Source organism: Artemia franciscana, chromosome 13 (assembly GCF_032884065.1).
Source record: "Artemia franciscana chromosome 13, ASM3288406v1, whole genome shotgun sequence".
NCBI classification, from domain to species: Eukaryota; Metazoa; Arthropoda; class Branchiopoda; order Anostraca; family Artemiidae; genus Artemia; species Artemia franciscana.
The window spans coordinates 35,593,259-35,617,780 of NC_088875.1; the positions used below are offsets into that span (position 1 = coordinate 35,593,259).

At 34.2% G+C, this 24,522-nt stretch overlaps 1 protein-coding gene across 1 annotated transcript in view; it reads right to left on the reverse strand.

Annotated features, from left to right (window-relative positions):
• Positions 1-562: 562 nt before the first annotated feature.
• The window catches only part of LOC136034866 (uncharacterized), a 75,830-nt gene continuing 51,870 nt past the window's right edge, over positions 563-24,522 (reverse strand). Inside the window, exons 10-16 of the mRNA XM_065716339.1 lie at positions 22,454-22,626; positions 17,959-18,310; positions 16,557-16,874; positions 10,722-11,027; positions 7,248-9,002; positions 4,501-4,678; positions 563-1,371 (exon numbers count right to left, since the gene is read on the reverse strand). Coding sequence (XP_065572411.1) covers positions 953-1,371; positions 4,501-4,678; positions 7,248-9,002; positions 10,722-11,027; positions 16,557-16,874; positions 17,959-18,310; positions 22,454-22,626 — 3,501 coding nt within the window. The 3' untranslated portion in view covers positions 563-952. The remainder of the gene's footprint in view (positions 1,372-4,500; positions 4,679-7,247; positions 9,003-10,721; positions 11,028-16,556; positions 16,875-17,958; positions 18,311-22,453; positions 22,627-24,522) is intronic.

Here is a 24,522-nt window from a genome sequence, read left to right on the forward strand (position 1 = left end):
TCAATGTACAGAGAGGCTTTTAAGTAGTTAACGTTGTATAAAATTATTCGGTTCGTTTCGATATTTCACCTTTTTTAAAGTACATAGAGCATTTTTTTAGTACTAATATAAAAACATCAGCAAATATTTTGTGAGGAAAACTATTCTTCTAGACGGCTGAATACCTAGATGACAAGTTAATAGACAAACAAAAAACCGTTGGACAACAAAATTGTTAAGTAAGACCTTTTTTTTTAACTCTGATTCATCATTTATTTTTTATTTTTTTCAACTCAGCTGCCTTCACTATGTTTATCCAAGTGTTCAAATTCAGAGAAACAGAATGTCCACGTGTTTCACGTGTAGTTTTCCCCTCTGGAAACTACATGTCCATTTGCCAACATAAAAACTACTCCAACACTCCAAAATAAAAATTGTTTTTAAATAACCATCTAGACAGAGCCTCAATGTGGCAGTGGTTTTTACTTGAGCAAAATATGTCATTAATTTCGACACTCATAAATTATAGTTTGAACACGGGTCTTTCTAGACAATTCAATATTAAACAGAATACTGAAAAAAATTGAAATAACACAGCTTTAATAATTAATATTATTTTTAATATCAATATAATTAATAAAAATTGAAATAACAACATTAAGACCTTTGCTAAACAACTCTTTAATAAGACAAAACGAAACTTTAAAAGAAGAAATATAAAACGGAGGAGGGGGTAACGCATTTCAGCCAATTAATTTTTTTTTCTATTCACTTCCAAAAACAAGAGATCCGAAATTCCTCCCAAAGCACTTTTATTATTAACTGAATTCCTTTTTTCATTTACAAGAAAAAACAACTTTCCATTGCCTCACTAGTGATGAACTAATTAACAGGTACAACGGTCACAGGTATTATTTACACTTTATATTTACACATTTTTCTCTTTTTTTTGGTCACCAGAGGGAAAAAACAGCTAGCTCGGTTTTCCACTTTTAACGTCTTTGGCTAACCCTCTAGACGAGTCTAAACCGTTTTGTGACCTTAACGAGGGAAATTTTAAAAGCTTCATTGGTGTTACCGGAGAATGGAATCCTTTTATTCCCCCTTTTCCACCATCGGGTGAATTAAATCTCACAGGAAATGGGAGGTTTAACCTTTGACCACCTGGTACAGATATTGTTGGTGCCTTTGGAGGAGGTGCTGTTAGTACTGTCCTAGGTGTTGATGTGAACCACTTTCCCTTCGGAACAGGCTGGGGAACTGGGCCTTTGGTAGACTTTGATGCCAGGGAAGGTGTTGAGTCTCGCATTCGCAGGAAAAAGCCACTGCGCTTCACACGCTCTTGACTAACTGGCTTTGGTGACTCAATGATAGGTGGTGCAGCAACTTCACCTAATAGTTCAATCGATTTAATATAGGAACAAAGATAAAAGAAAAATTACACGAAAAAAGACCAGCAAAAAAAAACCACCAAATTATCAGTGATTAGGTAAATTTGAATTACGTAAAATAAAAAATTTATGGAAAAATTGCATCTTTGACCATGATCTTTCTCGAAGGGGATGAGCTCCTTTGGTTAGATCTACTTTTCCTCTACCCGATTTCTTATGTGCAAGTATGTCTCTCATTTAAGCTCTTATTCATTAGCTCCGCTTACAATTTCCAGCCCACAAATCCCCACCATGAGTTATATTATTATTACTAATAATATTATTATTAATAATGTAATATTATTATTACACGATTTGACAAACAAATCGTGGGTCGAATACTTTTTGCAAAATTAAAACATTGATCAGAGCTCATTTTTTTTATGTCTTGTCAGGGCATCATATCCTTCAGCCGATCAGAGCTATACTATATAATTACCTATTTGTATTTTCGCAGTGAGAGGTATTTGTACAAAAAATGGACTAAAACTTGAAAAACTTTTATATAAGACAATGAAAAGCAGTATAAAAATACACCTGAATAGCCAAAAATTGATATTAGTAAAAATAAAAAAAAAGCAAGAAAACCACTAAGGTAAAATGCTAAAATATAAAAGAGAATGACATAAAAGATGAGAAATGCTAAGTATCAAGCTAAGGAAAAAGAAAAATCTAAAACAAGAATAATAGCTTTTTCAAATGCTAGTTTTTCAGATTTTCTCCCCCCCCCCTTTATTTGTATTTTGCATTATTCATCTCTATACATTATTTTCTTGTATGTTTTAGCTGCTTAGTTTAGCTTTTTTTTTATTTTTTGCTGATTGAAGTTTCCCGGCTTTAAATGTTTTTAGTTTATTGTTCACTGCCTTGATTCAAACTTCAACCCAGAACTTAAATATTATATAGCACGGTTTTATTTATATGTTAGAACAAGCAAGAAAATTTTGTTAAGTTTTTACTGGATAATTAATTCGTATTTTTGTGATTGTTTTGGCATAAAATGTCTAGGCGCAATTTTTGTCCCGGTTTTGACTGTTGAGTTGACTTGTCTTAACTTATATTAAGACACTAATGACCCGAGAAGCGGTAAGACTTGGCCTAATATCACAGCCAAAACTAGAGACTACATCATGAATGCAAAATTCTTGCCAAACTAACAATACCACTTTACTGACATTAACTGGGACAATTATTAATTAGCTATTTTTAATACCCTAAGAACTATTAACTAATGCTTTTAGCTAATTAAACTGAAAGAAACTGGTTTGACAACTTTAAATTGGCATTATATGTCAAATTGATCTTTAGATGATGAATGAATATGAATGACTCAATTAAAGGTAAAGGTAAAAGGTAAAGGATACGGCGGTAAAGGTAAAAGGTAAAGGATACGGCATTAGACTTTACAGTCCCTACCGGCAGTGCTGATCTCCGTTCCTAAGCAGACATTTAATTATAAATTGAATAAAATATTTTCCAAAATTGGAAAACTGTAGTTTGACGAAGAGGATTAATTGAACTGACATTTAGCTTTAAAACAAAAGAACTATTTCTAAAAAAGTTAAATTGACTGAAATTAAATTTAAATGACTAAATTACACATACATTTTATTTTAAACTGAACGAAATACTGTACAAATTTTGAAAATTATACTTGAAACTATAGGTGATTTAAACTGAATTTTAAATAAATGACTTAAAACTGATAAAACTTCAAACCGAACGAAATATTTCAAAATTGCAAAACTATACTTTGATGAGAGATTGACTGAACTGACATAGTTTTAAACCAAATGAAACATGTTTCCAAAATTTAGACTGAAAATGAATTTAAGCGACTAAGTTATGCTCAAATTTTATTTTAAATTGAATGAAATATTATATAAATTTTGAAAACTATTCAACTGAAATTTAACTTTAAACCGAATGAAGTATTTTACAAAACTGGAAAACTGTCATTTGACGAAAAAGATTGATTGAACTAACATTTAGTTTTAAACTGAATGAAACATTTTACAACATTAAAAAAATATAGTTGGCTGAAAATGAATATAAATGACTCAAATACACTTACATTTTATTTTAAGATGAATGACATATTATATAAATTTTGAAGACTAGGCCTGTATTTGAAACTATAGCTGACTTGAACTGAATTTTAAATGACTGGTGTAAACCGATATTTAACTTCAAACCGAATGAAAGTTATACAAAATTAAAAGCTATAATTCACTGAAAACGAATTTAAATCATAAAATTAAAATCACATTTATTTTGAACTGATTGAAGTTTCGAACAATCGATTTGAAACTACAGCTGACTTAAACTTGATTTTAAATAATTGGCTGAAATTGATATTTAACTTCAAACCCAATGAAATAGTTTTACAAAATTTAACAGCTACAATTCACTGAAAATGAATTTAAATTATAAGATTAATGTTACATTTATTTTGAAATAAATGAAGCATTATATATAAACTTTATTTGAAACTACAGCTGACTAAGACTTAATTTTAAATGGCTGACTTGGACTGATATTCAACTTCAAACCGAGTGAAATAGTTTTACAAAATTTAAAAGCTAAAATTCACTGAAAATAATTTAAAAGACTAAATTACAAACAGATTTTTTTTTAGCTGAATGAAGTATTAAGTATAATCCTGACAAATATACTTAATACTATAGTTGAGTTGAACTTAATCTTAAATGACCAACTTAAAATGAATGAAATTTTGTACCAAATTTAAAAACTACAGTTTATTACTAGAGGTACAATAACCCTTTCCAAATAAGAAAGTTTCAGGTTAGGTTAAAAGCGAAAATCCACTGAAATGAATTTAAAAGACTAAATTACAAACATATTTTATTTTTAGCTGAATGAAGTATTATACAAATCCTGAACACTATACTTAATACTATAGTTGAGTTGAACTTAATCTTAAATGACCGACTTAAAGTGAATGAAATATTGTACCAAATTTAAAAAACTACAGTTTATTACTAGAGGTGCAATATTCCTTTCCAAATAAGAAAATTTCAACATAAAAATTTCAAAAAAAAATTCAACAAATTTCAACATAAAAACAAACCTGCTGGCTCCTCAGCAGCTTCTAAAATATCTGAGATTGAAATCGGCGTATTTCCTTCTTTAACAGATTCATCAGAAAGTGTAGGAGGAGTCAAAAGTGGCGGAGATTCGTCAATAGCAGGCCCAGATTCTTCAGACGCACTTGCATGCTTCCGTCTTCGATATTCGCTAATTGACAACTATAAAATAAAAATTAAGAATTATTTCAGTAGAATATAAATTATTCAAATATAAAAGAAAAGAGCGAAGGAAAATTGATATTGTATTGATTAGTCCCTAAGCGTTGTAGGTCAGACTTACTTGACGCTTACTGGACCCTGTCTTGATCGGTGCAGTGTTGTTTTAGACGGTGTGTCGGTGTAAATCTTAGTACCGGGCTTAGTAATGTTGAGATTTGGTCAGCACTAATTTTAGCCAATTGGATTTATCATAGAAATCTCGGATTGGCTGACAAATCCTAACATTCAATTTTATCAACATTGCGTTTTATATTATAAAATTATATTTGATATTATGTTATATCAAAATTATATTTCATTCATATTATATCAACAATATTTCATTCAATTAATCAGGTCAGTTGGACCATTTTTCGTCTCTTCTTTTTTTCTTCTTATGCACATACCAAAAAAAGGCATATTAAAGTAACAATACAAAAAAGAGGTATTTTTAATGACCCCCCTTTCCCCAAAGTATTTTTCAAAATTTAGGGGAGGGGATTGTGTCTTTTTCTTGACTAAAATCAAATAAATGATTAAATGAAAGTAATATATGCTCTAGAATGGAGGTAATAAAGTGTTGTTGATTTAACCAGGCCAATTGCATAATTATACCCACAGAACTAAATGAAATTAATTATGGCATTAAGATAAACTAATATCAACAATGATAGTCTCAATATTTCATTAATTCAAAAGGGTAAGTTGCACCATTTTTCTAGCAGAATTAAATTAATACGCTCTACAATGGTGCAAATAAAATTTTACTGAATTAGTTCAGTTGCACCATTTCCCAGACAGAAGACAATGAATTAAACGTCAGGTTTAAAGTAAACTATACACACTATTCTGATAACAATCAGCTTTAATTTATTTAATCAGGTCAGCTGGACCATTCTCTGTACTCACGGGCCAATTTGATGAAAGCCATTAAAGAAAACAGTGGGAAAAAGTTATTGCATTCAAAAATATAAAAAATTTAGGCAAGTGAAAAAAAAAGGGAAAGAGACAAATGAGAAGAAAAAGGGAAAATTTCAACACTTCTAATGGGTGCGTTCTGACTACCAAAAAAAAAGTTCATTTACTGACTCTAATCTTAATGCACCAGCCCTATGGCATAAAATAAAAGTTAAATTAAATAGAATAAGGTAAATTACATAAATTGAAAAAAGTAAAAAATAAACAAATAAAATAAAAAGTGGTTGTATTTAAGTCCTTGAGATCAAATGTTTGTTTATGATTGTGTTCGTGTGTGTGTGGGATATTTGTGACTTTTTAATTAGGCAATTGAAATTAAACCTTAATTTTACAGAATATCTTATTAACTATACAAAACAAAGATAAAAACAAAGTTCATTTACTGATTCTTATTTTAATGCACCAGCCCTCTGGCATAAAATAAGTTAAAATAATTAGAATAAGGTGAATTACATAAAATAAAAAAAGTAAAAATAAACGAATAAATAGAATGTTTGTGTGTTTCCTTGTGATCAAATGTTTATTTATGATTGTGTTCGTGTGTGTGTGGTATTTTTGACTCTGTAATTAGGCAATTGAAATTAAACCTTAATTTTACAGAATATCTTATTAACTATTCAAAATAAGGATCAAAACAAAGTTCATTTACTGATTCTTATTTTAATGCACCAGCCCTCTGGCATAAAATAAGTTAAATTAATTAGAATAAGGTGAATTACATAAAATAAAAAAAGTACGAATAAAATCGAATATTTGTATGTTTATGTCCTTGTGATCAAATGTTTATTTTTGATTGTGTTCGTGCGTGTGTGTGTGTGTGGGATTTGTGACTTTGTGAGTACTGTAAATTTTTAGGCAGTAATTAGGCAAATGAACTTAAACCTTATTTTTACAGAATACGTTATTAACTGCACAAATCTGCATCCATCCTTAGGGAGGAGAGGAGGTTTAAAACTCCTTTCCATGACCTTATTTGGTAATTATACATTTTTCTTTCTTCCATAACAAAGTCTTTGGAACAACCAAGTGTGTGAAGTGCATTCTAGAGTGAACACTTTTTCGAAGTGGCTTTAAGAAATGCTTATTTTCTAAGCAAAAAGCAAGTTCGACCGATCAACCGAGAGTGCTGGGATAAAAAGCTTAATAATGATCTTAACCTATTTTGAATTAAACCAGTCATTTTAATTTCAATATTAGTTCTTTAAAGCTTGAAATTTTAGCTGTCTTGGGCGTAATTGATCAACACAATGACTGATCACACGATTGATGGATCAATGATCAAATGATCGATGATTATATCAATGATTGGACAGTAAATAACATAAGCAGGTTGATGGAGAACAAAATGCTATAATGCGTGAGTGGCCCAAAAAATGCACTTTGGCCCGAAAAAAATACACTTTCAAGGATGAGACGTCCCAGAAATATCTAGACCCCCACCCCCATTAAGAATATAGATTTTACCCTTGTAGTTATAAACACGTCGATATACCCATTCTCTTCAGAAATATAGATTTTAAAAACGTGTCTAAATAGGTAAATATTAAATTACCTTCTTCTTTGGCTTTTGCTCTTCAGCTTCAACTTGCTTTTCTAATATAGGTGGCTCAGGAGTCACTGATAGAGGCTCCCCATCGTGTCTTTGAAACGTATCCTCCCATTCTTGTACATTCTTCATAAAACTGAAATCAGGGGGAGGAGGACTGGGAGGAAGGCTGAAATCCATCACTTTTATCCCCAAACTTGATGACAGAGCACTCAACTCATCAGGCTCATCTTGTATAGGCGTTTGAGGGTCACTAACGGCAGTTGAGGAAGAAAAAGAATTATTTTCTTCTGAAATAGGAGACATTGATGGCTCTAAACTGGCAGCTCGCTCTAAAGAAAATTCTACTCCACTATCAGGTACATCGTTTGTGCTATTCACACTATTACCTACTTCGGGCTTATTTACTTCGCTATCAGCATTACTATCAACTGATAATTCTCCTTCATGTCTTTCGGAGGCTCCAACTTCGTTACTTTTTTCAAAGGCATGTTCGTTTTCAAATTCACCTCCTTCAGTGGCAGATCCGGGCCCTTCAATATTTTCTTTATCAGATTCGAAGCTAGTTGATTCCCTTCTCGCCTCGTCCTCATCTGGAGCAAACTTTTTGGAAATAACGGCCGTGTCTTGCACAGACTCAAAAATGTCAGATTCCCTTTTTTCTTGATCCCCTTCCATGGCAATTTCGTTACTAATATGAGTAGTAACTTCAGAAAGCTCACAGCTATTAAGTTCCTTTTGTGTCTGACTCAAAACAGAGGAGCAAATGTTACTAGAATTACCGGTATTCAAAGAAGAATCAGAACTGATGATCTCCTTTTCAGTCACATCATTTTGAGGAACAACTTCGTTACAAATATCAATGGTATCCACAGTGGATTTAAAAATTGTAAATTCCTTTTTTGTCTGACCGGGATCTGGGAAGACCTTTTTACTAACATCATGGGTGTTCGATATTACTTCAAAACTTGATTCTTCTTCAGTCTCGTCCTTCTGGGAAACAAATTTGTTACTAATTTCCACAAACTCTAGATTTGAAGAACCTTTATTACTAATTTCAATAGCGTTTGCCAAAGAATCAGAACTATACACTTCCACTTTTGCTTGCTCTGGAGCCATTTTGTCACCACCATCACTTAAAGTAATATTTACAGTTGAATCAATTACACTTTCACTTTTTGGTGGCTTGCCATCAGGTTCCTCCAGATCGTTTTCCACATCAACATTTTCATCTGTTATTGCTTTTTCAAGTCTAACTTGCCCTAGAAAGTTACTGTCAGAAACTCTCTCGACATCGATTTCTTGTTTCTCCTCATCGTTTATACCTTCCACGTCAATCTCCTGCTTCTCTTCATCCCCTTCTACATCCACATATTCGTTTTTATCTTCAACCTTTTCTGCTTTTTTATAATTATCATTATTTTTAATGTCTCCTTCGGCGGTTTTTCTTATTTCTTCTTCAGCTTCATTCGAGCTCGCTTCATGCTTCTTTTTTTCCTCCAGTTCATCGTCATCCTTGGCATCATCTTTTTCAAGAAGAGCTTCAGGCACTATTGAATTGGGTTCTTCAATGTCAAAGCGTATTTCTTTCTTGACACTTTTAACTTCGTCCATATTAACACTAGAGATAGCGTCCAAAAAAGCCATTGCCTTGGATGCTGGAGACAATTCTGTTGTTACAGACCGAGTTTTGAGAATATCAGGAGATGCAGGTGACTCTGATGCTGGCTGAGTCACGGATTTTAATGCAAATCTTCGTTTCTGAAATGAAGAAAAGACTTTAAGCACAAGAATTATGACGAGACACTAGCAAGGCGCAAAAACCTCCCAGTTTGGCACTGATTATTCTTAGACAAAGAAAAAAACATAATGCAGCACACATCTACACAGATGTAGAATGCCACTAAGATTGGTCACCTGTATTCTAGCAAAATGTGAACCAACAGAGAAGGCTTTACTGTCGCCTACTCCCCCTCCTTCCCTTTATTGGAAAGTCTGCTGGTTCCCCAAATGTGTAGGCGGTATAATGTACCACTGGCCAGACATCCAAAGTGCAAACATTCATTAAAAAGAAGATGTCAGAGTTTGAACACAGATGACCGAAAACTGGCATGTTTTATAAAAAAAAAAACAAAAAAAAACGAAAAAAAACGAATTATTAGAAATGATATATATATGGGGAGGGGAGAAGGCTAAAAAATGAATCTAAGATAAACAAAAAACAAAATAAGTTCGGAAAACATCTATGGGAATAAAACACTGAAAAAATAAATAAAATATTTACACTAAGCAAAATAACACGTCCACATTGAGAACAAAAAACAGAAAAACAAATTCCAAAAAACAACACAAATAAAAAAAGATTTAAAAAACCAAGAGTAAAGATCAAGAGACCAACAGTAAGGTGAAAGTATCAAGAACTCTAAACCAAAATATCAAAAAAAAATCTTCTTTACCAGAAACATTTTTATTCCCCTAACCTACTTGTTTTCTTTTTTTTTCTTCCTTTTTCATTTTGATTTCTTTTTTAGTTATTTAAATACTAAAGACTTGGTTATCATAGGCACAAGGGAAATTTACCATTCTCATAAAAGCCAAAAAGTTGTTAATAAAAAGAAAACCCGACACGCCTTTAAATAATTTTTGAACAGCAAGTTCCCAAAGGTTTCTAATTGGTCAGTTTTTTTTGGGGGGGGGGGAGGATGTGACAAACATCTATATTCTGTAAATACCTAACTCTTCGAACTATAAATTCGCATATAATAACTGTACACACCTATCCAGTATATGGCTTAAGATAAAAAAAATTGTTTTATAGTTCGACCTCTCAATTTTTCTTCTCAGCTCTATTGCCACTCTTTAAAAATAAGCATATAATGTAAACACAGTTTACATTAAAAAAAATTAAATTTTTACATTTAAAATTAAAAAAATTACAGTTCTTTTAAGATAAAAAAAATAGTTTTATATTTCGACCTCTCAACTTTTCTTCTCTAAGCTCTCTATTCCCACTCTTTACAAATAAGCAAATAATGCCTGTAAACACACTTATCCAGGACATGGCTTAAGATAAAAAATAGCTTTATAGTTCGACCTCTCAATTATTCTTCTCTAAGCTCTCTATTGCCACTTTTTACAAATAAGCAACTATATTTATTCCGCAATATAATCAAATTCCTTAAAAAAAAGTTTGCCAGTAAATTAGTTTTGAGCGGTAGTCTTGGCTCCCATTGGCTCTTTGGCAGATACAGTCAAGTTTTTGGCTGTTTCTTTCGCCCTTAGCAATCATCTAAGAGCAGGTTATTCCTATACATACTTGTTGTAGCATAGATGTGTAGCATCAATCATACTCGTAGCAGTATTCTTCTTTTATATATAAAAAGGTTCCGACTACTTTATGATCAGACTATTTCTATTTTCTTCTAATATGTATGTTTTCTACCTGTTAAATCTTAATGATCGCTATTAGAAGAAAGTTACCTTCAGTGGTGTCTGGTAATCAAAGGGTTCCCCAAGCCCATCGCCAACAGAGGGACTCCCTGCACTGCTACCAATGCCAGTAGGTTGGCTAGAATTATCATCTGCTTCTTCGCTAATAGCCTGGCGAAGCCATCGCTTTTTTGCCGATTCACCCTCTGATACTGGTATCGATAGGATATTGGAAAATGATGGCCTTTTTGCCTGTCCAGATCTAGTTGGGCTTTTGGCAGCTCGGATGTATTGCGATGGTAACGAAGTCCCATTGTTGGCAGTATTAGTTTCACTTCGACCCAGTTCATTTTCATCCTAAAAAGAAACTCCTAATCTAATTTCTAATAATAATAAAATATATGCACAAAAAAGCGAATAAATCCCAGAATAAAAAGCCACTGATAAGGACAAGTTGTGTAGATTCTAAGCGAACTTCAACCCAGAGATAGTAAATGGCTCGTACAAAAGCCTGTACTCACTTTTTCTTACAGTAAGCTTTGCAACTTGCTTGTCTGTTCTGAAATAGTTAAACTCATCAACTTCACCTCTGGTATCTATTATGAGAATCATTATGTAGTCAATTATTATATATACAGTAAATATACTAAAATAATCATTATTGTCCGTTAAGTAATAGCTGGTCAGAAGGTTTCTAATCAGAACAACGTATGGGCCCCTGGGATTCATGGTAAAGCGCTGGCTCACCTTGATAATAACAGAAAAACAGAAGGAATACTTACTATTCTCCACCTTTGAAAGGTTGACATATATTCATGTTGAATATGAGGCCGAGTCTGCGAAGTTAGTGCAAAAGAACAGGCAGAAGATTAGTTTACTTTGTTTACTTTCTTTAGTTTAAGTCTACTTTGTGGATTTTTATTCATTCTCTTTCATCTTCACCTTCGACACTGATCCATTAACTGTGTTTTTGGAATAGGTTCCAAATTACTGTTTTTAGAATAGCTCTACATTAGGAAGATAATATAATTTTTTCATTTTACCTGAATGGCTTTGTATGTTGGCTTTGCCGATGTTCTTTCCTCATCATTTTTTTATTTTCTTTGTTTCTTTATAAGATTTTGCTTTACTGCTATTTAAAAATTCGAATATTTTATTTTACTATCAAAATGTATTTTTATTCTACGATAATATTAAAGAAGGGGACTATGATATGCTTTATAGATTCAATTTCTTTTTTTTTTTTAGCATAAATTAACTCTTCCTAAAGGATGGCTGGTAATTTTTTTCTCAGTTAGTTTTGGTTTCCTGGTTGTCGAGAAAAACGTCTTGAAGAAAATATCGAACTATTCTCATAGTACTTGTAAAACTTACCAAGATGAGGGTCGCAATATATTAATTTCCAAAAATCGATCGCTATCAAGTCGAAAAATTCGACACCATACTCCGAGTTGGTTAAAAATTTCATCACACATTCAGACAAAATAAACCGTTACGAAATTGATTCTCTATTCTCTTATAGATTTTCTTATATTTTCAAAGTAAATGAATTTTATAAGAAATTAAAGTGAAAAGGTAATTTCCGATATATAGTTTTCACTAATTTCTATTTTCATCATGAAAAGTGGCTTTTCAGAAGAAAATTTGTATACTAGAACAAGCAAACAAGACAGGAGCTAAGAGCTCATATGGCACTTGTGACGAGGCGAGAAGAGCTAAGAGCCAAGAGATCATATGGTATGAGCTCTAATAAAATTCTATGAATCAATAGATTGATTTAAAAAGGAAAATAAGAGGCTTAATGCCGGTCAGGATTTAAAATAAGAGCTCTGAGTCACGATGTCCTTCTAAATATCAAAACTCACTAAGATCCGATCACCCACTCGCAAGTTATAAATACCTAATTTTTTCTAATTTTTCCTCTCCCTTTAGCCCCCCAGATGGTCGAATCTGGGAAAACGACTTTATCAAGTCAAATTGTGCAGCTCCCTAACACGCCTAACAATTTTCATCGTCCTAGCACGTCCAGAAGCACCAAACTCGCCAAATCACTGAACCCATCCCCCCAAATCCCCCAAAGAGAGCGAATCCAGTACGATTCTGTCAATCACGTATCAAGGACATTTGTTTATTCTATCCACCAAGCTTCATCCCGATTCCTACACTCCAAGTGTTTTTCCAAGATTTCCCCCTCCAACTCCCCCCAATGTCAAACGATCTGGTCGGGATTTGAAATAAGAGCTCTGAGACATGAATTCTTTCTAAAAATCAAATTTCATTAAGATCCGATCATCTATTTTTAAGATAAAAATACCCCAATTTTCACGATTTCCCCCTCCAACTCCCCCCAACGTCACAGGATCTGGTCGGAATTTAAAATAAGAATTTTAAAGCACAAGATCCTTCTAAATATCAAATTTCATTAAGATCTGGTCACCCTTTCGTAAGTTACAAATACCTCAATTTTCAAAATTACCCCCCCCCCCCCCTCCAATGCCACCAAAGAGAGCAGATCCGGTCCGGTTATATCAGTCACGTATCTTAGACAGGTTTTTATTCGTCCCATCCAGTTTCATCCTGATCTCACCGCTTTAAGTACTTTCTAAGATTTCCCCCCCCCCCCCCCCCAATTACGCTTGATCCGGTTGAGATTTAAAATAAGAGATCTGAGTTACGAGGTCCTTCTAAATATGAAGTTTCATGAAGATCCGATCACTCCTTCGTAAGTTAAAAATACGTCATTTTTTCTTATTTTTCAGAATTAACCCCCTCCCCATAGATCGGATCCGTTCCAATTATGTAAATCACGTATGTAAGACTTCTGATTATTTTTCCCACCAAGTTTCATCCCGATCCCTCCAATCTAAGCGTTTTCCATGATTTTAGGTTCCCCCACCCCAAACTTCCCCCAACGTCACCAGATCCAGTCAGGATTTAAAATAAGAGCTTTGAGACACGATATCCTTCTAAATATCAAATTTCATTGAGATCCGATAACCCGTTCGTAAGTTAAAAATACCTCATTTTTTCTAATTTTTCAGAATTAACCCCTCCCCCAACTACCCCAAAGAGAGCGGATCCGTTCCGGTTATGTCAATCATGTATCTAGGACTCGTGATTGTTTTTTCCACCAAGTTTCATCCCGATCCCTCCACTCTAAGTGTTTTTCAAGTTTTAGGTTTCCCCCTCCCAACTCCCCCCCCAATGTCACCAGATCTGGTCGGGTTTAAAATAAGAGCTCTGAGCCACGATATCCTTCTAAATATCAAATTTCATTGAGATCTGATCACCTGTTCATAAGTTAAAAATACCTCATTTTTTCTAATTTTTCATAAATAACCCCCCCCCCACTCTCCCAAAGAGAGCGGATCCGTTCCGTTTATGTCAATCATGTATCTAGCACTTGTGTTTATTTTTCCCACCAAGTTTCATCCCGATCCCTCCACTCTAAGTGTTTTCCAAGATTTTAGGTTCCCCCCTCCAACTCCCCCCAATGTCATCAGATCCGGTCGGGATTTAAAATAAGAGCTCTGAGAAAAAATATCATTCCAAACATCAAATTTCATTAAGATCCCATCACCCATTTATAAGTTAAAAATACTTCATTTTTTCTATTTTTTTCGAATTAACCGGCCCCCCACTCCCCCCCCCCCCCAGATGGTCAAATTGGGAAAACGACTATTTCTAATTTAAGCTTGTCGCGTCCCTGATACGCCTGCCAAATTTCAGCGTCCTAGCTTACCTGGAAGTGTCTAAAGTAGCAAAACCGGGACCGACAGAATTGGCGATTGCTATATGTCACTTGGTTAATACCAAGTGCCATAAAAACCGCCGCAAAATTCCGCTCACTGTGTATTGGTGGATTTATATATATTGACTTCTATTAGTCATTTTTTCTTACAATCAATACAACATAGCTCTTACTCCGCAATCGAAGGGTTTTTCTTTTTACGATGTTGCTAGAATCAAGTTTCAAAAAAAACAAGAATAAACTAAAACATAATAAAAAATGAAAAGTTCACTTTCCCTATTACTAATAATAAACAGAATATTAGCTTTAAGAACTTTTCGTAAGAATTTAAAATTAACATACCGTTCGGACTACAGACCTGTTTACACAGAGTTTGAAGAATACACTAGAAAACACAAGCTACTCATATGTCCAGGGGGAATAGCCAATGCCTTTTTTCTCCAAGGCTACATGTCACTAAACAAATGTAACAAAAGCTGCAGATTTTGTTGATTTGAATTCTTTTGATACTTCTTTCTCACCAAATGATGGTTTAGGATGCTAAATTTTATTTAGATAGACATTTCTTCAGATATAATAAAACGAACAACCCTCCTCAAACGCTGTACCGCTTGTCAGTTTTATCAGGCTTTAGGCATTTTAGTTATGTCAGTGGCCATATCCAAGAAATAGGTGTGGGGGGGGGGTCCTTATGAGCAATTCACTCTCCCCAATTCATCCCCTCTCTCCAAAATGAAAACAATATAATGAAAAATACCTGAATCTGGTTATGTAACAGGGAGAAAAAAAACATGAGTGGTTTACGCTGCGTAACAGTAAATCTTTAGTTTTTTTTTCTTTTTTTACTCATAAACGGAAATAAAAAATAAAAAAAGAATAATGAGACAAAAACATATCCTCGCTTCTTAAAGCAAAAGCTTCTTAGGAATCTCGCTTAATAAATCCAGATACCACATTTATTAATAAGATAATATGATTCTTCCTTCCGAAACAGGAAAAAAATCTTCTTTTCCTCTTCATCCTTTTCCCAACCCAACTCCACAGAATAAAAACCAGCCAAACAATCAACAAAGGGCTTAAAAGGGAACTTGAAGCCCACGCCTATAATCACCAAACACACCTAAACATTCACAATCTTACACTGATTAAAAACTGATACCATTCTTGAATCACTCACTACTGTCACTACAACTACTACTAACAACTCACTGAGGCACCAAGCCGACCAAGTCGAACACAGCTGCTCAAGCTCCTCCTACACCCCAATCTGTTCAAAGCTGCCCTCTATATCCCCTCTTTACGATCTCTTCCCACTCCATTCGGGGACAACTGCTTTTCGCTTCGCCCTAGATGGATGTCTGAGAAGGAAGCCCTTCGGCACTCACTCTCTGAGTGAGTGATGATAAAATAAATGAGTGATGAATGCAATTAGTCCATTTATCTTTATCTTGCCACTTTTTAATACAGCAATATTGCTCTTAAAGATAAAAAATCTCTAATTTTGAAAATCTCATAAGGATAGTTTGCCTAGCTTTGACAGTTAGCACTTAGGTTAGCCTACTTGCCTCCCTGTCTAGTCTATATTTTGTCTCCTTTTGGTAAAACCGTTTTTAATCTTAAGTAGGTATCAAGTGTGTGAAACGGTTGTTGGTAAGAATACCGTACAAAAAGGTACAATGAATACTCTACAAAATATGTACCTTATTTCATAGACCTTTCACTGGTCACATTATATTTATATTTTTAGGGCTAAATGACAAAAACACGGTTCAAAACAAACAAGATATTTTTTTGTAAATCCAGCTTATTTGTCCGATGACAGTAAATAATGAAGACCCAAAATAACAAATAACAAAAACAACAATAACAAAAAAAAATTATCTCTACAGTGCCAGAAAAACTAGTATATACGACCACCCTCATAAGAAAACCGAAAATATTTGAACCAAAAAATACAGAAATTGGTGCCTTAATATTAAATGTTGATTACTTTATAATTAAAAATTGAATATGGCTAAACATCGACATCGATTAAAAGCTGCTATACGTCGCTGCAAGTCGCTTACTGCATGACGGGTGACTTTTAATTACAAAGCTCCCTTTAATTTTTCGGTTTATGGAAATTAAAACCATACCTGTTTTTTCTCTGGAAGCTTAAAATCACTACCATCTTTTGAGGATATTCCATCTTCTTCATTTTCATCATGAGACGTGGCATCACTACCAGAGACAAATCGCGCCTTTTCACTTGGCCTCCTCTGCCTCCCACCTCGGCGACCTCGTCTTCCTCTTACAGCAGGTGGTGATCGACTCTCATTAACCTCACTTTTGAGTTCATTTTTGGTCGAGTTCAGTTGGGAACTAGCGGGACAAGGCATTTTATGTTTCGCTTGAAGTTTTTCCATGCGCTCAAAAGCTTTCATAATGGCCTCCATTTTTCTATCTTCCCGTGACTGAAAAAATACGTAGGCTCATTTATAAGTCCCATTACATTTTATGTGTAAAGGGCCATGCAACAGGTTTCAGGACCGCCAGGTTTTGACTATAAAGTCTAGTACAAAATTCTTCACCTTTTTGCTTATTTACTGAAGTTATTTCAGTATACACTACGGTGGGTTGTAAGGTTGCCTTGACCAATTTTATTTTGGAATGATTTTAATTTGGAGAAGGGAAGGAATATGCACAGCGAGTTAATTAGTTGCGGTGCTCTCCTGGTACAAGAAAAACATAAATTTAGTACTTGTGAAATGGTACCCTTCTAGGGTTGATGCTTAAGGTCGATTAAGATTCATTGAGACTACATACCCGTACGGTGCACCACACAACAGTTCAATCATTGTCAAGGGGGTACTTTCAAAAGCCCAAAAAAAAGTAAAAGGAAAAAAACTAAATAAGACAGGAAGATTGGTACAGAAGTTAGAAGAATTCAGTATTTTTACGGCGTTTTGATAATTATAATGTATTGAAAATGATCACACAGCTAACAAACCATCTTTCGGATAGGCAAAATTTACCCCCCCCCCTATTTTAACAGATTATCTGTCGACTTAAAAGCATTCAGCAAAAGGACATACAATAGACGCTACCCTTCTTCATGTATTCACTTCAATAACATAAATATCTCCCATTAGAATTTTCAATGCTTTCATTTCAATTCTTTCAACAAAATTGTAAAATCTGCCATCAGTGGATATCTATGAACCAAAAAAGAAATATAGAACTTTAGAGGGAAAGTCTGAGGCCCAATCTCCCCATCCCCCTCCCCCCACACACATATATATATAGATTCCTGTACTATCGCCTCATTATGTTGTTTGCCGATCAAACACTCTGATCAGATTAAAAAAAATTTTTGACAAACTTAGAAAAAATTACTGAGAATGGAAGAAAGGCTACTTAGCTTAAAGTTAAAAGCAGAAAAAAAAAAAAAAAAAAAAAAAAAAAAAAAAAAAAAAAAAAAAAAAAAACTTCAGAAAGGTAGTTGACCAGCATGGTCTGGACCCAGCCTTAGGAGATCTACGGTAAAACGCAACACACCTTTTTCTTATCAGATTCAGTAGGGAAATCATTTGCTTCTGACTTTGTTCTTGTCCTTCCATCACTCTGATCCGACTCTGTATTACGTCTTCGCCGCCTATCCTCCACTGGCTCCTCCTCACTTTCCACTTCTGTCGTCTTCCTCCTTCGCTTAGATCCTTGAGCGGGGAGAGGCGGAGGCCCAGAAGCCACTTTAACCGAAGCTTTCTTTACAACAGGCTCAGATTCTTTTTTAGCAATGAGAGGAGGTGGCGGTGGTGGTGGTGCTGGTGGGGCAGATTCGGTCTCCTCATCCGTAGTAACAGTGTGCCTTCGACGGCGACGAGCACGCTCGGCACGTTGGGATGCGATCCTAGAAAAGGAAATTTACCGTTAGTCTATTTCTATGAGCTTATTTATTTGCTTCCTTAACCTTTTACGTTCACTTTTTTTGTAACACAGAGCTATAAATAAAGGGTTACCCTCTTATAACCACCAAGGTTCAGACCTTTGTAAATATGTGTTGCAGTGAATTATTTTCGATAGCAGTCAATATTAGAAGTGAAGAGAGTTACATGGAGGTTTATTGTTTTACAAAACCTTAATTGTAATAACAGTGATGCTGGTTCTATCAAGTTGAGCGAGACTCATCCTATGGGGAAAAAAAAAACAATAGAAGCCTTTTAGCTAATACGATTCAAGATTCGTTTTTAAATAATTGTATATCTCAAATACCCAAACCAAATCATTCAAATGTCCATCTACTCAAGTCTACAGAAAAAATACAAAGAATACTAAAATTGAGGATATATAGTTCTTTCAGATATTAATATATTAGCATTAACATACCAATAATATAATGGGAAAAATATTCATATTCCTTTTGGAGCGTTTCAGAACTAAAAATCTGCCTAATTGTATTCGAAATGAGTTTTCAAAAAGAGCAAAGTTCTCAATGGTCAAGATGTTCTTGACCATTTTATTGCATAAATCTTTAATTTTGAAAATATAAATTTCTTTTTTTTAAGTAATGTATATTTTGTATTAACATATTTATGCGCACCTATAATAATACTTAACGATTTTTTTTTTAAAGGAACTATGTATATACATATTTTACTAATATACTTACTACTATATTACATTTTAGACATTAAACAAGGTGTTACCCATCTAACTTTCAATTTGCCCACCCCCCTTAAAAAATCAATCTTCTCTGCAAAAAAAAAATCCTGCGAACGTAACTACTAATGAGATCGCTACTAGTTGAAACAACTATGCTAGGTAAACTGATATTAGTAATGAATATGATAAAAAAAACTAAGACATGTTGAAGAAATTACTTAATCCCCCAACATCTGGGCACTTCTTGTACAAATTGTCAAATAAAATTCATTTGTTATCGCCAAACCCTCCCAATTCCTTGTACGTGCCTGCTTTCACCACTATAAGAACCCAAATCAGAAGTCATCAAAGTTCAACTACTTTTTGGGCTTTAGAGTATCCAAGGGTGGTCTTAAAATGGAAAAAAAGACTGAGTTTGCAAAGTTTTCCAAAACAATTCTTGTGTCTGCCCATTTATATCTTTTTTTAATTTGCAATCCTAATGCAAAAGGATGTCTACATTCCTAATTAATCTATGGGCATAAATAGAAAGAACAATAATTCTCATTGATACATCTGAGTTACCATTGACTTCAAGAACATAGAAAAATACTATACAAAACACAAAATATTATGGAGTAAATAGCAGAAAATATTATAAGGCATACCCAAAGTCCACCCCCGCCTCCATGAACAAAAATGTCACGTGCACAGCTCGTATACTGTTTATTCGTATACTGTTTATACACGTGTTTATTCATAAAAATGAAAAAAAAATTCCCTTTTTATTAATTTCACGGGAAGCAAAGAACAAAAATGGACTTCCTCAGATGTTATTGTTATTAATATTTACTGAAAACACGTCTTCATACAAAAAGAAAATGATAGAGCACTACAAAAAAAGCAAAATATTATTATACAACTATAAAAAACGTAAGTAGAGTTGAAAAGTCGGCTCCAAGCACGTCTTGAAATCTTTTGGTTGTGTTTATCCATAAGTTTTTCATAAGTTTTCTTAAATATGGCGGCTCTGAGGTTAAAAATAAGTTAATGAAGATTAGGAAAATGATTTTTGAAAAAGGGAAAGTACCTAGCGATTTTAGGAGAACCTTAATTAAACCACTGGATAAGAAAGGCATAAGAGTGAGTGTGGTAATTATCGAGGCATTAGTCTGGTCTCTGTAGGTAGCAAATTACTTAGTAATATGATACTTTTTAGACTGAGAGATACTGAAGACAGAGTTATAAGAGAAGAACAGTGCGGTTTTTGAAAAGGTAGAGGATGTGTCAACCAAAATTTCACTCTTAGGTTAATAATTGAGAAGCGTCTGAGTTATCAAACAGCTTTGGGGCTCAGTTTATAGATTATGAGCAAGCGTTCGATTCTGTTGATAGAAGAGCTTTAGCAAAGGTCTTGCCCTATGGTATACAAGAAAAATAGATTAAAGTAATTAGTGCTATGTACGAGAATAATACTGATGCGGAAGGTAGGAAATGAGGTTAGCAGCTGGTTTCGTATTAATCAGCAGTTAAGCATGGTTGATTTCTATCCCCTTAATATGGATTATTTTGATGGATATTGTCTTAAGAAGCACAGAAAAGTCAATGGAGGACCCTGGAATCAAGTGGGGAGGAGGAACTCTCCTGGACCTGGATTACGCTGATGATTTAAGCATCCTAGATGAAAGTGTGAGGAAAATGAATGAACTTTTAAGAGGTTTTGCGAGTTCAAGGTGCTAGAATATGCTTGAAAATAAATGTTTAGAAGATGAAGGCTAGGAATAAGTGAAGATGAAAAGGCAACGTTTGGTAACGAAACGATTGATCAGGTGGAAAGCTTCACTTACCTTGGTAGCATTATTAGTAAAGACGGTGGGAGCAGTGAAGATGTTAAAAGTGGAATAGCCAAGGCTCGGGGCGTTTTTGAACAGTTAAAAAAAAGTTTGGCAGAATAGGAAGATAAGTCTGCAAACCAAGATTAGAATATTGGAAGCTACAGTGATGATAGTAGTCAAACATGGCTCTGAAGCATGTGCGCTCCAAAAAGCGGATGAAAATTTACTAGATGTTTCCCAGAGAAATTGCCTACGGATTGTTCTGGATACCCGGATGACCAACCGAATTTTGAAGAGTAGGCTGTACGAATGGTTTAATCCCGCTTTCTAGGGCTATACGGAGATAAAAGTTGAGAGGGCTAGGGCACATTCTGCGGATGAAGGATGGTAAATTTCCAAAGTGTGTCCTTACTGGCCAACCGTCAAGGGTTAAACGGAAAGAATGTCGTCCGCGGTTGGGGAGGGAGAATGTCATAAAGAAAGATTTAAAGGAAATGCAAACTTCCTGGGGTGTGTGTGTAAAGATATAGGCTTTGAATAGATTGAAATGGAGGAGGAGCGTGCGTAGCTGTATTGTCCTCAGGCGGCTTGGTGCTGCAGTGAGTTGTTTTTAGTAGTTTAGTTAGTTTTCCATAAGTTGAGCAACAACTATAGTAGCAATATCGTTTTAAGAACTTCTAAACTCTTCTGCGTTTCCGTAACGGTAAAATAGAGAATATTTTGACTGTCCAAATTCACGGAGCAATTTGATAAACCTTATCTTTGTCCAATCTCGACATGAATAGCTGTAGTCATTCTTGGATTGGGATAATTGGTATTGCTAAAATTGAAAACAAGGTCAAATTTTTTCTTTCGTTTAAAAGTAAGCTGAAAAAGTATTTTGTATATCGAGGCTCATATTTAGCTGTTTTTTCTTTTTTTTTTTTTTTTTTTAATTTATTATTACTCCTTTTTTTATTATTATTATGACGATGAGAAGATGAGAAATCGGTCATGATTTTTCTTTTTAGTTAATAGTTAGAATATTAGTTGTAGTCACGCGTACTTTTTGTACCTTTTTTAGGGCGCCTATTGACAGTTTAGTTAAAAGGCTTTTTTTTGGTTACATATAAGTGACCCGAACTGCTTCCAGATTTTTTCCTTTTTTCAAAAATAGTGCTTAATTCTTTTCTATTTTCGCAAACCGTTAGGGACACATTTTTAAAAATCAGGCATGCACACGATGACTACAATATGACAAGAAGAAGGTCTCACGCAAAGAACAACGAGAAGCTAGATTGATGTGATCAAATTTCGACAAACAAAAATCCACACGCAGCGGACGAAGCCTACCCTCCCCCTTTCTCCCTACCAAAAAAGGGTTTATAAAAATGTTTAAGATGGCTATCATATTTTCCCATAATTTGACATCATTCGTCAGTTTCCTTCGCGGACCAAGTTTGGGGGTTCTTACGCCAATCTACAAAATCCATTAGTATTTTTTATTGTGTTTTAATGATGGAGTACAAACAGAAGTAACAAAGCAGGCATGCACACGATGACTACAATATGACAAAGAAGAAGAAGAAGAAACTTACTCGACATTGTTATTAATGATGGGTTCTTTAACCGAATTATACCGGCAATTATAATCAGAACAGGACAAAGCGTTCTTTGCATCGTGGCAGATCGTGACCTCCTCATTTTTATCCAAAGAGCGAGTTGATACTATATACAAATGCAGAAGTCCCTTTTCAATAACGTGACGGACCTAGAAAAAAAAAATCTTCAAAAAGTGTGCCGAAAAAGACGTCTAATAGAATGTTAGCTATATGTATGCATTGTCATAAAGGGCTGCACAGAAGCCGCGTTTTTTAAGGTAAGAACAGCCGTATTCACTCAAAAAACCTACGGGTATATTTTATACCAGCTTTTGAACTAAGAATTATTTGTAAATAAATGCCAATTTTGAGGTTATTTTTTTGTGAACATATTTAAGTTGGAGAGTTTGACACTATCAAAATGAATGTTTTGAAACATTTTAAGAAATACAAGACTTTAAGAAATATTTACAATATGGGTTTAGCCTTAGGCTTCACCTCAAGAGTTTACACACAACCTCATAGTTAACAGTTTACAACACAGGTTTAACCACACCAAATCTCACTCAATGTGCTGCTTGATAGTTTGACTAAACAGATTTTCATATTTTTACTTTCCATGTTTAGCAAACTCAAAATGTTTACAAAAAGCTGCCTTTTTCACTGAATATTCAACACCCACCCAAATCAACTAAAAGCTTTATTCCTTAATTCCTCCCATCAAGTTCCAATTTCCCTGAGAATTTGGTCATAGCACTAGACTAGGTTTGAAAGCTAATGCTAAGAAGACTAAGTCGGTAATGCTAGGAATAAGTGAAGATGAAAAAGTGACGTTGGGTAACGAAAAGGAAGATTGGCAAGATATTTTTCATTGAAATTGTCTACGGATTATTTTAGGTGTCCCACTGACTGAGTGTATAACAGTAGGCTGTAAGAAATGCGGTTTAATCAAGGCTTTCTAGGGCTATTATGAGAGAAAGGTTGACGTGGCTAAGGCACGTTCAGCGGGTGAAGGATGACAGATTGCCGAAGATTGTTCTTTTCAACCAACCGTCTAGGGTTAAACGAAAAGCAGGTCGTCCTCCGTTAGGGCGGAAAATATCATAAGTAAAGATTTATGGGATATTGGAACTTTCTTGGAGGGTGTAAAGAGGGAGGCTTTGCTAGATGCTGCGCTGAGTTGTAAGCAGCGCTACTTAATGCTGCTACTTAGATTTCCTAGCTGCAACAACAGAAGAGGATCGATTTGACGAAACTGTAAATTTAGAAATTCAATTAAGAAGACCTTAAGGTTTATGATGCCTGTTCCGATTTCCCATGTTAAATTTCTGGAAGCTTCTATTTCTTTGTACTTCACCACAAGATTAAGATAGAGATACCATTCGATAGCGAAGACTGTGTTCTTGAAAATCTCAATCTTAGATTTTTTTTTAGTTTTCCTTATTTTTTTTTATCTTTAAAAAACCTTGTAAATACTTTTGAAAAGTAGGGTCTCATTAAAAATCTTGTATATCTTTATTTTCGATCAAAATAAAACAATTTACACACCGTTGTATTCAGAACTTCTTGATCTATTTACTTGCGTGGTTAAAATTACAATATTGCTTAAATTTGTCTTAAAAACGCAGTTTAAAGTTCTATAAAAAACAGAAAATTGAGAATATTCAATGAATCCAAGAGGGCGCACAAGTGCTGAATTTGGGTTTATCGTCAGGAGATTCAATGCAGTGGGTGGTTTTGGGGAGAGAACACATATGATTGGGTGTTACTCATCAGAGCTGTAAACTGCCTGTTGATATCTCTGGGTCGTATCTAAATCTAATATTGTAAAGAAGTTTCTTTACATTGTATCTAATATTGTTCTATGAGAAGATAATGGGTAATAAGAAAGCAGTAGCGTTAAATAAAAGGAGAAAGTTGGGACAGTTCCGAAGGCAAGTTAATTTCCTCCTCTATTGTTTTATAATTATGTACGTAGTATAATTTTATTATTCAGTCTATCCTGTTAAAGGTAAATCCAATGTTAATAATAATTCCTTGCTGTTCATGCTAAAGATTTTTAGAAA